The sequence below is a fragment of the Podarcis tiliguerta genome (assembly GCF_965153285.1).
Source record: "Podarcis tiliguerta genome assembly, chromosome: 8".
Taxonomy (NCBI): Eukaryota; Metazoa; Chordata; class Lepidosauria; order Squamata; family Lacertidae; genus Podarcis; species Podarcis tiliguerta.
Genome location: NC_139541.1, coordinates 7,219,594 through 7,234,990, shown reverse-complemented (window position 1 = coordinate 7,234,990; position 15,397 = coordinate 7,219,594). Strand labels below are relative to the sequence as shown.

Sequence of the window (15,397 nt, the reverse complement as noted above, 5' to 3'; positions counted from 1 at the left end):
TGCACCGCCTAACCCGGGGCAAGGCAAGTAATTTGTGCCCCCCCCGCTGCACTGTCCCTCCCCCAGATAGTCCCTCGCTCTCTCTCCGCACCGCACCGCACGCCTGACACCCTCCCCTCCACAGTGGGCGGATCGGATTCGCACAGCCAGCACTGCAGTGAGAGAGAGTGAGTGAGCCAGGTAGGGGCAGAGAGCTGCAAGTGCGAGCGCACCCCCCCAGATGTTGCGCCCGGTGCGGCCGGCCCCCCCTGCACCCCCCACGCTACGCCACTGCAGCTGTGGGAAACTAGGTCAGGGTCCAAACCGCCATCTTAACGCACTGGAAGTTGTGCTCAGCACACATGTAATCTACTCCAGCTTCTGAGTTTTCAGTACGCACTGCCAATACACTTTCAAGCTTCTCTTCACAGCAATGAGGACCAGAAACTTAAAAAAATAAAATAAATGAAAATGGAAGTGTTCCATTTTAGGAAGCTGAATCCCACATCTGACAGGAGATTCTTGACTTGACTGGATTCCAGTGGGGTCTGTTAGAAACACAAAAGTCCTGGGCACAAGCCCAAAAGTCCTTCAATGTGCCCCAGACCTCCTCTAAGCCTGTAGCACTGTCTCCCTTGGAATGAATAAGGGCACAGGGGAACTCATGGCTGGGTTGACAACTGGGGGTGGGGTAGGGTGGAAAATAAATTTGAGCATGAACCAACATTTCCTCTATATTCCCATACTCTTGTAGGCAAGAACCTCAGCTGGTTGCTCCCTTCCAGAAACAAAACACTGAGCTAAGCAAAAAGGCAGTGATTTTCACGCACCCCAAAAATGTAAACCGGGGTGTCCCGGTTATTGAAGTCTGTCCTTGCCAAAAACCAAACGCACCGCAATATTTTTCAAGCTGCCAAACACACCTTTCTGAAACAAAAGATGCTGCTTTCTAAAATACTGGGCAGGAAGAAGAGCATGGCTGCCGTTTGTTTGTTTGTTTGCTGCTGCTTCGTTAATGATGCTTCTGGCCGTGTTCCTTGGTTTTGGTTTCTGGCAGGTCACTTGCTAGAGGAAAGCATCCCGACTAAGGAGTCAGTTCTCAAACCATGCTACATCTTGTTCAGGAAGGCTATTGCAAACATATCTCTACAACATATACAACGGCACGCAACACTTCCCGCCCCCATGTTACAAAAAAATAAAGGAAAGGAAAAGGAAAAAACAACCGAACAGGTTCCAAAACATACCACCAGAACTAAGTAACAGACTCAGGATGGCATCGTGGATTCCAAATTTAGAGTCTTCGTGGACTATAAGACAAGTCCCTGGAAAATGTCGCACTAACGCTGTGTCTTACAGACAGGTGGGGGGAGGAAAATGCACCTACTCCCCCCCCCCTCGGTGATCAAGCTTAGCAAAATTTTGGTCAGTCTCATAGTGCTTCTTGATGGCTTTGATCAATGAGTCTGGTTATATCTTTAAATTTTTAAATTATTTTTAATCTCATCCAGTGGCAAACTACACGACTTTTCAGTGGACATTTAATGACACAACTGATACAGTTTATAGCTATCTTTTAATATCAAAGCAGCTTGAGCTGTTAATAAATTCCAAAGTTTCCTTTTATTAAAATATCTAAAAGAGGTCTATAAATATTATTTTAATATGTTTTTTTTCTTCTAAAAGTGTTCCCAAGTGGGTTTTTGTTTGTTTTTTCTCGTTTTCACATTTAAAACAAACAAGGTCAATTTTATCTTCCCGTCAGGAGCTAAGAAAAGGAGCTACAGCGTAGCTGTTTAACCACTCTTGTTCAACAAAATGGAGCTGGTTTATCTCTCTTCCTTAGTAGTCGAGGAAATTAATAAAATAGATATATGTATATTATATATATAGCTAGATAGATCTATTTCTGTACACACTCCGCTACCACTCCCTGCTTCACCAGCTTGTTCAACAGCATCTAAAACCTGGACAACAAAATACGGGTAGTTTATTTCTTTTTGACTCAGCCTCCTCAAAATTCCCACTCCAGGGTTTCATCTCGGTTGGCCGCTCTCTCCAGCCGGTGGATGATGCTGTTGAGGTTGGCCATCTTCTCGTGCCGCCGCTGGATGTTTGTGTTCAGTTTGGCATTCGGGGGCGTCGAGCCCGTATCCGTGGCGGGACTTGAACTCGGCGCTTTGGCAGCCACGGCGCTCAGTGGCAGTGGGGAGATGGGGGCAGACGAGGACGGGACGGGAGAGACGGACACCATGAGGCCTGGCGAGGAGGCTGCGGACGGGGAGTTCAGAGAGACCTCCAAGCTGCACCGGGAGGACTCGGAAGCCGATTTAAAGCTAATGGGGTCCGGGTGCGGCCTCTCGCTGCTGTCTGACTCCAGGGGGTTATGCAAAGAGGGGTAATCGGGAGCCCCAGGGACGTGTGTTTTGTTATGTGGGGCGCTGCCCCATGTCACATTGTGAGCCTCGGCTGGGCTCCCTGTATATGTTGCCTCCACCGGCTCTTCTTTGAGACTGGACCTGGAAAGAGGCTCCATCTCCCCATCCAGGCTGCAGGAGTCCCTGTGGTTTGCACAGTCCTCCACCTGCTCCTCCTTGACCTGGACCAGGGACTCGCTTTCCCCTTGGCACTCGGCGTCTCTGAAGGTGGGCTTCCTGTCCTCCTCTTCGGAGTCAGGGCTCTGGGGCGGAGGGTCCTTGAGGGAGTTCCTGGCTGGCGTCGTGCTCTGCTCCGGGTCGGTGTCTTCCTGCGCTCCTTCCACCAGCATCTCACGGCGCATCCGGGACCTGCCAGGGAAAAGGCCAGGGGGTCAGGGCGGCTAACAGCAGAAGACCTCGAGAACTTAGCGAGGAAGAGTGAGAGCCAGAATGGTCCGTAGGCAGTGGGGTAGCGTGGGGGGTGCAGGGGGGGGGCAGCCGCACCGGGCGCAACATCTGGGGGTTAGGGTTAGGGGGCGCAAACCCACAGGTTAGGGGGCGCAAATCCACGGGTTAGGGGGCGCAAATTACTTGCCTTGCCCCGGGTGCTAACAACCCACGCTACGCCACTGTCCGTAGGGTGGAGCACCATGCAGTAAGGCTAAGAAGGTTTTAGGGTTCAAGGCCTATTTTTGCCACTGACTCATTCTGTGGCTATGGGCAGGGGTGGACTTTGGGCTTTCAAATTTCAGTGGCACCCTGTGTAACATCACACACACACACACACACATACACACACACACAGTTCTCACTTTCCATTGTTTGTTATTGTTGCAGTGCCCCTCTCAGCTGGGCGCCCAGTGCCGGCAAACCATTTGCACTCCCCTAAATTTGCCTCTGGCACGGGCCACTCTTACTATTCTCAGTCAAAATGCCTTACCTTAATGATAAAGGGCCTTCTCGGTAGTGGCACCCACCCTGTGGGATGCCCTCCCATCAGATGTCAAGGAGATAAGTAACTATACAACCTTGGGAATACATCTGAAGGCAGCCCTGTACAGGGAAGCTTTCTAATGTTTAATTATGTTTTTGTATATGCTGGAAGCCGCCCAGAGTGGCTGGGGCAACCCAGTCAGATGGGCGGGGTACGAATAATAAAAGTATTCTTATTATTCTTATTACAGGAATCACAGTGGCTTCACTCCCTGGGAGTGTCGTAAGGACAAAGATTGCAAAGCCCTTTGAAAATGCACGGTGCCATCAATGCACCACGCATCCCACACCGCCTAAGCAGTTTCCATGATCACATCCTCACTGCATTTTGCGGCAGCCTTTGGCTATGTGCAATAAAACTGACTGAGACTGAGACATCCTGACTGCATTAGAGATGAGTGGACAATATGGAAGTGCGCTGTGGTGCCTCATTCCTTTCACGGCCCAGAGGTGGAGCTCATCTTCAAATGAACACTGCTGTAATGGATCACCTGGGTGGGGAATCTTTTTATCAATCTGAGGGTTGCAATTCTTGGGGAGGAAATCTTCCTGAGGCTGCGTGCCAGTGGTGGGTGGGGGCCAGAGACAAAATTAGGCCAACGGGTGTGACCCTTTCACATGTCACAATTGGAGCTTTTTTGCATGCGCACCTTGCTGTTTCCTGTCACGGCTAAACACTGGCCACTGTTTCTTTAACAGTCAGCATGAGTCAGCGGCCTACAATGACTCATGCAACCTTTCACCAAATTGTACCTGTATATATAGAGTGGTCAGTGTTAGTGTTGGGTTGTGGGTTGGTTGGATGGTAGAAAGCTGGTTGCGTTTGGTGTGTGTAAAAAGCTGTCGGTCGTGGCTGGAGAAGAAGACTTTTTAAGAATAAAAGCAGCAGTCCTCTGACCATTAGGTCCAGTCGTGACCGGCTCTGGGGTTGCGGCGCTCATCTCGCTTTATTGGCTGAGGGAGCCGGCGTACAGCTTCCTGGTTATGTGGCCAGCATGACTAAGCCGCTTCTGGCGAACCAGAGCAGCACACGGTTTAGCTTCCCGCCGGAGCGGTACCTATTTATTTACTTGCACTTTGACGTGCTTTTGAACTGCTAGGTTGGCAGGAGCTGGGACTGAGCAATGGGAGCTCACCCCGTCGTGGGGATTTGAACTGCCAACCTTGTGATCGGCAAGCCCTAGGCTCTGTCGTTTAACCAACAGTGCCACCCGCGTCCCTAAAGCAGCAATACTCTGCAAGAATACTCTTTCTCAAAGACTCTTTTGTGCCAACTAAGGTCTGAGGGATGTATGGAAGTAGGAGCTGGACCATAAAGAAGGCTGATCACCGAAGAATTGATGCTTTTGAATTCTGGTGCTGGAGGAGACTCTTGAGAGTCCCATGGACTGCAAGAAGATCAAACCGATCCATTCTGAAGGAAATCAGCCCTGAGTGCCCACTGGAAGGACAGATCCTGAAGCTGAGGCTCCAATACTTTGGCCAGCTCATGAGAAGAGAAGACTCCCTGGAAAAGAACCTGATGTTGGGAAAGATTGAGAGCACAAGGAGAAGGGGACGACAGAGGACGAGATGGTTGGACAGTGTTCTCAAAGCTACCAGCATGAGTCTGACCAAACTGCGGGAGGCAGCGGAAGACAGGAGTGCCTGGTGTGCTCTGGTCCAGGGGTCACGAAGAGTCGGAAACGACTAAACAACAACAACAGGGTCTGAGGACTAGGCAAAGGACTAAGAAGGAGGTCAGAACCTTTTCTTTTTCAAACACCGACACCTCCCACCAACCACGCAACTAGGACACATTCCAGCCAGGGCTTTGTTCTGCCCTTCGGCCTGCGGGCCCCCACCCCTGGACTTAAAGCAGCCCTGGCTGAGACCTTAATATGGAAAGGAAGGGGCTGGAAGCTCATCTGGCCCGATTCTTCACCTGTAGTTATGGAACCAGTTGATCACTGTGTTGGTCTTGAGGTTAAGCTGGAAAGACAGCAGCTCGATGGTCTGTTGGGACGGGTAGGGCTCCAGCTGATAAGCCTTCTTCAGGGCCTCCTTCTCCTCCGGAGCCAAGACCACCCTTGGCTTCTTGATCTGCAGAAGGCTGAGGTCTTGAGATTGGAGGCTGGGGCTGGTGCACTCCGAACGGGTGTTGTTGGACTCGCTGTCTGAGCCGGCACTGATCAGTCCATAGCGACGCTTCAGGTAGGCTAGAGGGAAGGGAGGAAGGATCCTTAAAAAGCATTCTTATGGTCCTGATTTAAACATCGGGCTATAAGAAGAGGCCGCTGGGTTAGGCCAATGGCACATCTAGTCCAGCACCCAGTTCTCACAGTGGCCAACCACATGCCTGTGTGAAGCACACACACACATATATATATGAGAATGAATGCATGGTGACCGAGAGCAGAATGAAGCCAGTCATAGAATCGAGGCACAAGGTTGTCAAGGATGGGCCATTTGCAACAGGAAGTTAGGCAGCACCCTGGAGGGGAGGAACAAGGCACCCTTGAGCAGGACCAGACAGAGGGGGGGGGGGCATATGGGCCACATGGCCCGGGCCTCCGATTCCAAAGCATATTCACAATCGCTAGAAAAGCCTTTTTAAATGTAAGGTAAAGGTACCCCTGCCCGTTCGGGCCAGTCTTGCCAGACTCTAGGGTTGTGCGCTCATCTCACTCTATAGGCCAGGAGCCAGCGCTATCCGAAGACACTTCCGGGTCACGTGGCCAGCATGACAAGCTGCATCTGGCGAGCCAGCGCAGCACACGGAACGCCGTTTACCTTCCCGCTGGTAAGCGGTCCCTATTTATCTACTTGCACCCGGGGGTGCTTTCGAACTGCTAGGTTGGCAGGCGCTGGGACCGAACGATGGGAGCACACCCCACCGCAGGGATTCGAACCGCCGACCATGCGATCGGCAAGTCCTAGGTGCTGAGGTTTTACCCACAGTGCCACCCGCGTCCCAGTAAATGTAAATGTCCCAGTTAAATGTAAATACTTAAAATAATCCTCTTCCCTATGTATTTTTAAAAAGCACTGTTGTATATCTATATTTTCCATTTTGTCTTTATATGCAGATACGGTTCAAGCCTTGAAATAAAATTATTTGTCAGCATAACCTTTGTGAAAATCATTTATATACTTACTTATTTATAAGACTTCAGCTATCCTCAGGGTAAAAAAAAAAAGGGGGGCACATTATCTACCTGGCCCAGGCCTCTGCCTGGTTCTGCAAGGCCCTGCCCATGCGCTTAGAAGGGAGCCACCTGGCAAATGGAGTCTTTGAAAAAACTCCATTTACCCTTGCAAAAACCAGACACCACTGCCTTTTGTGGAAGGATGTTCCAGATATGCAGTATCTGCTGCCCCCCATTAGAAATGCAGTGGTACCTTGGGTTACATACACTTCAGGTTACAGACTCTTCTAACCCAGAAATATTACCTCGGGTTAAGAACTTTGCTTCAGGATGAGAACAGAAATCGTGCGGCGGCAGCTGGAGGCCCCATTAGCTAAAGTGTTGCTTCAGGTTAAGAACAGTTTCAGGTTAAGAACGGACCTCCAGAACGAATTAAATACAGTGGTACCTTGGGTTAAGTACTTAATTCGTTCCGGAGGTCCGTTCTTAACCTGAAACTGTTCTTAACCTGAAGCACCACTTTAGCTAATGGGGCCTCCTGCTGCCGCCATGTCGCCGAAGCATGATTTCTGTTCTCATCCTGAAGCAAACCTGAGGTACTATTTCTGGGTTAGCGGAGTCTGTAACCTGAAGCGTATGTAACCCGAGGTACCACTGTAATTAACCTGAGGTACCACTGTAGAAGGAAAGGATTCACTCATCCTTATTACATATCACAGAATCTTATAATTGCAGGGTTGGAAGGGAGCCCCCAGCGGTCATCCAGTCCAACTCCCTGCAATGCGGGAAGCACAGCTAAAGATTCCCTGATAGATGGCCACGCAACCTGTCAGGGGTCTGCTTTCAAGGGAGGGGGGAGAGACAGGAACGTACAGAGGAGGAGGAGGGAGGAGTCTGGATTTGATATCCCGCCTTTCACTCCCCTTCAGGAGTCTCAAAGCGGCTAACATTCTCCTTTCCCTTCCTCCCCCACAACAAACACTCTGTGAGGTGAGCGGGGCTGAGAGACTTCAGAGAAGCGTGACTGGCCCAAGGTCACCCAGCAGCTGCATGTGGAGGAGCGGAGACGCGAACCCGGTTCCCTAGATTACGAGTCCACCGCTCTTAACCACTACACCACACTGGCTCTGGTACAGACAGCCTCCTCCTCTGTTGAGCAGCTGCATGTCCTCAGAGTCTGGGGAGGGGGAGCTTTCAGGAGACAGGGAGGACAAGAGAAAAAGGGGGGGGGGGGAGACGAGGCAAAGGCTCAGTCAGGCTGAGAGGAGCGAAACATTTCCCAGGGAAGTGGATGTACCTCTTCCGTCGCATAGCTTTGGCCAGGGAATTTCACGTAAGGAAAAAAGGAGGAGAGGGGTTTTCCCCGGGCTTTTATGCTGGAGGGCAAACAGGAAGAAGGCACTTCCGGAATCTGCTAGTGATTAAGGCAGGCATGGTTTTTGGATTTCTGCACTGCGCATAAGTTTTGCACTCAATAAATCCTGTAAAGACAGGAGCCCTGGCTGTTATCTTCGTGAGCGACCACACTCCCACGTCACACAACCTCTGTTTAAAAACCTCCAATGAAGGAGAGCCAGTGTGGTGTAGTGGTTAAGAGCGGTGGTCTCGTAATCTGGGGAACGGGGTTCGCTTCCCCGCTTCTCCACCTGCAGCTGCTGGGTGACCTTGGGCCAGTCACACTTCTCTGAAGTCTCTCAGCCCCACTCACCTCACAGAGTGTGTGTTGTGGGGGAGGAAGGGAAAGGAGAATGTTAGCCGCTTTGAGACTCCTTAAAGGGAGCGAAAGGCGGGATATCAAATCCAAACTCTTCTTCTCTTCTTCTTAAATACAGTGGTGCCCCGCAAGACGAATGCCTCACAAGACGGAAAACCCGCTAGACGAAAGGGTTTTCCGTTTTGGAGGTGCTTCGCAGGACGAATTTCTCTATGGGCTTGCTTCGCAAGACGAAAATGTCTTGCAATTCCTGGGGTTTTTTTTTGCTCCCCACCCCCTTTTTCTAAGGCACTAAGCTGCTAATAGCCTTTTAGCAGCTAATCCGCTAACCCCTTAAGCCTTTAATAGCCTTTAATAGCCGCTAAACCGTTAATAGCGCTAATCCGCTAATCCACTAATGGGCTTGCCTCGCAAGACGAAAAAAACGCTAGATGAAGAGCCTCACGGAACGGATTCTTTTCGTCTTGCGAGGCACCACTGTACGTCCAATGAAGGCATTACCCATTCAGCTCAAAGGGGAGGCATGCTGAGGGCAGGAACTTTTATCTCAGGCCTGGTCCCTTGTAGCTTTACAGGATCCCTGGAGAAGGGGAAATCATGCCATCTCCCCAGGTGCCACACAGCTGCTGCCTGCCACGCCGGCCCAGGAAGGCAAGCAGTTCCGGCATGGGCAACCTCCCCTGCCTCACCTTTCTTCTCCAACTTCTTCATGTCCCGGAGCTTGTCGACATTGTGCGGGTCGTTCAGCCAGAGCTGCATGCGGACAAACGGCTCCCGTCCTTTAAGGCTCAGCTTGTGCCATGGCTTGGGCCTGGAAAGGAGGTCAGAGACGGACCCCTGAGTCAAGCCCAGGATGCTCTCTCCAAAAAGCCGCTGACCTAGCAGGAGAGAGAGAGATTGGAAGTTCAGACTGTGGGGTGCCGCCGAGGAGAAACCTAACTGCAGCACTGGACGTTTCAAGCAAAGGGGTAACGTAAGTGAATAGCACCTTAGAGGTTTCGATGCTGCTGTTATCTCAGAAGCAACAGAAGTCCTTGCAGCTAGGGGAACTGTTTGTGGGTGACCCAGAGGGCTGAGATCCAGGTCTTTTGTGTTGGGACCAATAATAATAATAATAATAATAATAATTTATACCCCGCCCATCTGGCTGGTCTTCCCCAGGAACTCTGGGCGGCTTCCAAAAAAAAACATTAAAATACTGTAATACACCCAACATTAAAAGCTTCCCTAAACAGGGCTGCCTTCAGATGTCTTCTAAAAGTCTGGTAGTTGTTGTTCTCTTTGACATCTGCTGGGAGGGCGTTCCACAGGGCGGGTGCCACTACCAAGAAGGCCCTCTGCCTGGTTCCCTGTAACTTGGCTTCTTGCAGTGAGGGAACCGCCAGAAGGCCCTCGGCGCTGGACCTCAGTGTCCAGATTGAACGATGGGGGTGGAGACGCTCCTTCAGACCAAGATTGGGTTAATTCTCATTTTACTCTGGATTTATGTACTTAAGCCTTGTTGTTGTTTTAAAAATACTGAATTCATTCAGAGTCTGCTAACTTTTGTCATTTTTGGATTTACTGACATGCTCCGTATTTTGTATATTTTTATTTCCAGTGATCTGTATCTTGATGTTTTGAATGTTTGCTGTGAGCTGCTTTGTGCACACATCACGAGGGAGGTGTTCATTTCTCTAGAAAAATAGCACTGGGTAGCACTCAGGGCCAGATTTAGGTTTGATGAGGCCCTAAGCTACTGAAGGTAATGGGGCCCTTTATATGTCCAGCTGCCCTTTGTCAACAACAAATTGTTGCTGGTTTTTTGCATTGGATATATGCTATATGGTAATTTATGGACCAGTCCATGCAGAATGTAGGTACCCTATATATAGAAATGAGCAAACCAGTGATATTTTAGGGAGCAGGCTAGCAGGCGGGGCTCATTACTTACATCATAGGAGCCTACACAACACAAAACACTGTTGATGTATGTAGGTTTTATTTTATTTGTTTTTTATCTTATATTTTGGAAATATACATCCATTTTTTTTTTCTTTAATTTTTTTGGGGGCCCCCAAGAGAGTGTTTAGCTTATACGTAAAACTGGCACTGGTAGCACTATGCGTTTTGCTCTGTGACTTGCCAGTCTAGGATTAATAATGTGCTTTCTTAGCACTATCAAATACAAACCAAGTGAAAATGTGAAAGTGGGTCCCATGTTGAAGCTTGGGAGCCAGAGCTGGGGTCTCAGGTCTGAACCCGCTGAAGACCCCGGCAGAATCCGAGACCAGGGAGAAGAGTCGATGGAAGAAGATTGGAAAAAATTTAAAGTATATTTACAGAAATATTGCAAAATTAATGAATGTTAGAAGTATATTGGAATGAAGTTATATGGTTTTAGCAGAAGGGTTATTAAGAATTATATGAACATTAAGTGTTAATGTGTTAAATTGGGAAATTGAAAGCTAAATTGTGTTATGATAAATTATAGACCAAATTGAAGAAGAGGGAAAGGATTTGTTTGTTGTTGAACTAGATAATTTGAACTAGAATACAAAAAAGGGAGGTGCGAGGAAGTCAAGGAAATAAGCTAACAAAAGATTTGGATATAAAAATTTGGATGTGTGTTTTTGTTCTTTTTTCTTATGTTGTATTGTTGTATTGTATTTTCTTCTTTTTCTTCTTTTTATTGTTGATGTATTGTTTGTTGAATTTATGTATTGTTTTTCTTTTATTGTTTTTCTTTTTATAAAATATCTAATAAATTTTATTAAAAAAAAGAAATGAACCCGCTGAAGACCACTGATCTATGTAAATTAGAAAGCTGTGTGTGCTTTCACACTTTTAAACTTCGTATTCATAAGGTCTAGATACTTGCTTTCTAAAAAACAAAACAAAAAACCCCAACCCAAAAGCTGACACTCCGCTTCTGCAGAATCACGGGATACACTGAACTCCTGATCTGGGTCCTTAGGGTGAAGGGCAGATCATTAATAAATAAATATGCGACTGCCATAAGACAGGAATACGTTACACTAATGGAAATATTATTTAGTTGGCTCAGTGGAGGTGATGCAGGCCCTGAAACGAACTAGTGGAAACCCCAACACACACACCAACCAGTTGGTAGCCCTTCCTCGCCGCACTTCCTTCAATTTACCTCCGCGGCACTAAAATGTGCTGAGGAGAAGCCGCCATTGCGGGGCAAATCGTGACTACTGCTTTTCCAGCTGCACTGGCTCCCGGTGGAGTACAGGGTCAGATTTAAGGTGCTGGTTTTGACCTTTAAAGCCTAGGACCCTCGTACCTACGGGACCGCCTCTCCCGGTATGCCCCACGGAGGACCTTAAGGTCCATATATAGCAACACCCTAGAGGTCAGATTAGCCTCAGCCAGAGCCAGGGCCTTCTCAACAGTGGCTCCGGCCTGGTGGAACGCTCTGACTCTTGAGACCAGGGCCCTGCAGGATCTGATCTCTTTCTGCAGGGCCTGGAAGACAGAGTTGTTCCACCTGGCCTCTGGCTTAGAATCAGTTTGATTCCTTCCCCCTCTTTCTATTTCCTTTCTCCTATGATGAGATTGCTCCCTAATTGTTTTAATATTGTATCTTAATCTTTTAAATTGTATTTTAATCAACTTGTTTTTGTTATTGGTTGTTAGCCGCCCTGAGCCCGGTTTTGGCTGGGGAGGGCGGGGTATAAATAAAAATTTATTATTATTATTATTATTATTATTATTATTATTATTATTATACGTGCACTGGTTCAAAACAGAGTTTCCTGAGCAGGGAAACCTTGGTTTGTTTGCCCTAGATCAATGGCGAAAACCTCTTCGTGGCCTCCGTCCAAGTAACAAGCTGAACCGTGGACCCCCTGAGCACAAGCTGAACCGTGGACCCCCTGAGCACCCCTACCGAGGTTGTTATCCGTTAAGACCTCCTTGACCTTCTTGGTGATGGAGTAAGTGTCCAGTTCCGGCGACATGGCCACAATCTCCTGGATGCCGATGGACGCCTGGCTGCCGGGGCAGATCTTCCCGCTGAGCGAGGAACCGGATCTGCTCTCCGGCTGCTGGTTTTCTTTGCTGCTTTCCAGGGCAAGGCTCAGAGGCTCAGGGGGGCTCTTCTCTTGCTCCGAGGGGCTGGGGGGTGGGGAAGGGGAAGAGCGAGCCTCCCCAGGACTGGCTGCGAACAACAAAAAAGGGAACATTGTGACTATGCGGAGGGGGGTTAGGGAATCATGGACCACCTGAAATTCAGAAAGGAACGGAACAACAGCCTGCTGGTCCGGTTCTCACTGACCAACCAGACGCCTGTGGGAAGCCAGGGAGCAAAACACAAGAGCCATCAATACCCCTTTCTCCTTGAATCTTGTCTAACCATCTTTTAAAGCCATTCAAGTTGGTGGCCATCATTGCATCCTGGGGAAACATAGAATCATAGAGTTGGAAGAGACCACAAGGGCCATCGAGTCCAACCCCCTGCCAAGCAGGAAACACCATCAGAGCACTCCTGACATATGGTTGTCAAGCCTCTGCTTAAAGACCTCCAAAGAAGGAGACTCCACCACACTCCTTGGCAGCAAATTCCACTGTCGAACAGCTCTTACTGTCAGGAAGTTCTTCCTAATGTTTAGGTGGAATCTTCTTTCTAAACATTAGGAAGAACTTCCTGACAGTAAGAGTTCCAGAGTTCGACGATGTGCTGTGTGAAGAAGTCCAGTCTTCAATACAGTGGTACCTCGGGTTAAGTACTTACCGTATTTTTCGCTCTATAAGACGCACCAGACCATAAGACGCACCTAGTTTTTGGAGGAGGAAAACAAGAAAAAAAAAAATTCTGAATCTCAGAAGCCAGAACAGCAAGAGGGATCGCTGCGCAGCGAAAGCAGCAATCCCTCTTGCTGTTCTGGCTTCTGGGATAGCTGCGCAGCCTGCATTCGCTCCGTAAGACGCACACATTTCCCCCCTTACTTTTTAGGAGGGAAAAAGTGAGTCTTACAGAGCAAAAATTACGGTAATTTGTTCTGGAGGTCCGTTCTTAACCTGAAACTGTTCTTAACCTGAAGCACCACTTTAGCTAATGGGGCTTCCTGCTGCTACCGTGCCGCCGGAGCCCGATTTCTGTTCTTATCCTGAAGCAAAGTTCTTAACCTGAAGCACTATTTCTGGCTTAGTGGAGTATGTAACCTGAAGCGTATGTAACCCGAGGTACCACTGTATAAATAAATAATACCACACATGTTCATAGTCACAATCAGGCCGTCCTGAAGAAGGCATTTTAAGTGGGAAGGCTGATGCCAGGAAACTTCTTTTTTAAACAAAGAAAACAAATAAATAAGAAAAGAGAAGAAAGTAGCCTCTTTTAAAAAAATAATAATAAATCACTAAAACCGTCCTGTTATTTCTCTTTCTTATTTATTGTTATGAAAGATACCTAGCTAGTTGACTAAGAAGGCATGCAAACTTCTTATATTCCCCATAACACATGTGTGCTTGTATATAGAATGGGGGAGAGATAGAGAACAGGCACAGGGCTTTGAAAAATAGGGTGCCACACATCTTTCCGCACACTCCCTGTTTTTATGCATCTGCCTCTCCCGCCGCAACCTCCATAATTAGTATGTTCAACAAGATACGGCTGTTGTGCCTCCCCTTCAAATGCCTCTTTGAAAAGAATGTTTTCAGAAGTTGACAGACTGGCAGCTCAACGAAGCGTGTTTTTATTCTGTTTTGTAATGTGTCTAGAATTGAGGAGGAGATGAGTCTTTAATGCTCATTTGATACATGCAAAAGTAATCGAGGAAAATTGGTAGCACCCTATGGCATGATGCCTCTTCCCACTGTTTTTTCTTATGGTATATACAAAATACCCCTCTACAGCTAGATGTGCAGTAACAGTGATTTTATATATAAGAGAAAGAGTTTATATGATTTGTGAAGCAGCTTACAAAACAGGGGAATGTATTGAAGCATTTAGGGAACTACCCAACATTTCTACTACAAGGGAAGTTTATTTTTTTTTCACATTAGGAGAACAATGATTTCTACTTGATCCTCTGGCTGCCCTTTTTGTAAATAACTTTTTCAACAGTGACAGTCTACAAAACACAGCAAATGAGAAGAGCAAAACAGACTGGGAAAGGGGTTGGGGAACCATACAAAACAAGATCGGGGGCTTGTCCACACATTCCCAGCATGCATGTAAGGTTTGGGGACTTTCTCGTTTGGAGCAAAGGTGAGTTAGATCTGGTGGAAGTTTATAAAACTGTGCATGGCATAGTGAGTTGAGGGAATTTTCTCTCCTTCTCTCACAGCACTAGATTTGGTGGACATCCAATGAAACTGAACGTTGGAAGATTTAGTATTACCGTATTTTTCGCTCTATAGGACGCACCGGACCATAGGACGCACCTTGTTTTAGAGGGGGAGAACAATAAAAAAAATTCTCCCCCTCTCTGCTCAGCGCCCCTTCAGCGAAGCGGCAGGAGAAACAGAGCCCCTTCCATTTCTCCTCCCGCTTGGCTGAAGGGGCGCTGCGCAGCTCTCCCTCTCTGCTGAAGCCAGGAGAGTCTTGCTCTCCTGGCTTCAGCAAAAGGAACCTGAAGCCTGGAGAGCGAGAGGGTGTGCACTGACCCCTCTCGCTCTCCAGGCTTCAACGAAAGCAGCGCAAAGCCTCTGGAGAGTGGAGGGAGCGCTCCCTCTGAGCTTCGGAGGCTTCGCGTTGCTATCGCTGAAGCCAAGGAGCCTGCATTCGCTCCATAGGATGCACACACATTTCCCCTTAACTTTTGGAGGGGGAAAAGTGTGTCCTATAGAGCGAAAAATACGGTATGCTATAAGGTACTAAGAGGAAGTGGTTTGCAGGGAGGGTTTTTTTTTTAGCCCACATGCTAATTTGTTCCCATCTTCACCACACTTCCTCATTTTTTAATTTTTATACTCCTCAGCTCAAAGGATTGGCAGAAAACCCATAAAATTCAGTCTTGCCTTTAACAACTTGTTTGGTAGTCATAGGCAACCAGGAATTGCATGCAGGTGAGTAAGCAGACTGGCAGAGGAACTACTGACCACTCCCTTCCTCTTCTGCCAGCCCACCTAGTTTTAGTGGTAGCTATGGAGGAAGGAACAATCTCTTTCCTGGTAGAAGAGCAGCCCACTAAAAGGCCAGTGGCCAGCATTTCCAT

General features: G+C 48.1%; 1 protein-coding gene across 3 annotated transcripts in view; it reads right to left on the bottom strand.

Annotated features, from left to right (window-relative positions):
- Window positions 1-963: 963 nt before the first annotated feature.
- The window catches only part of CUX2 (cut like homeobox 2), a 250,778-nt gene continuing 236,344 nt past the window's right edge, over window positions 964-15,397 (bottom strand). For all 3 annotated transcript variants that reach the window (XM_083453687.1, XM_083453689.1, XM_083453688.1), the window contains 4 exons: window positions 12,127-12,396; window positions 8,921-9,109; window positions 5,314-5,587; window positions 964-2,765 (listed from right to left, as the gene is read on the bottom strand). In XM_083453687.1, the coding sequence (XP_083309813.1) occupies window positions 1,994-2,765; window positions 5,314-5,587; window positions 8,921-9,109; window positions 12,127-12,396 (1,505 nt within the window). In that variant the 3' untranslated portion in view covers window positions 964-1,993. The remainder of the gene's footprint in view (window positions 2,766-5,313; window positions 5,588-8,920; window positions 9,110-12,126; window positions 12,397-15,397) is intronic.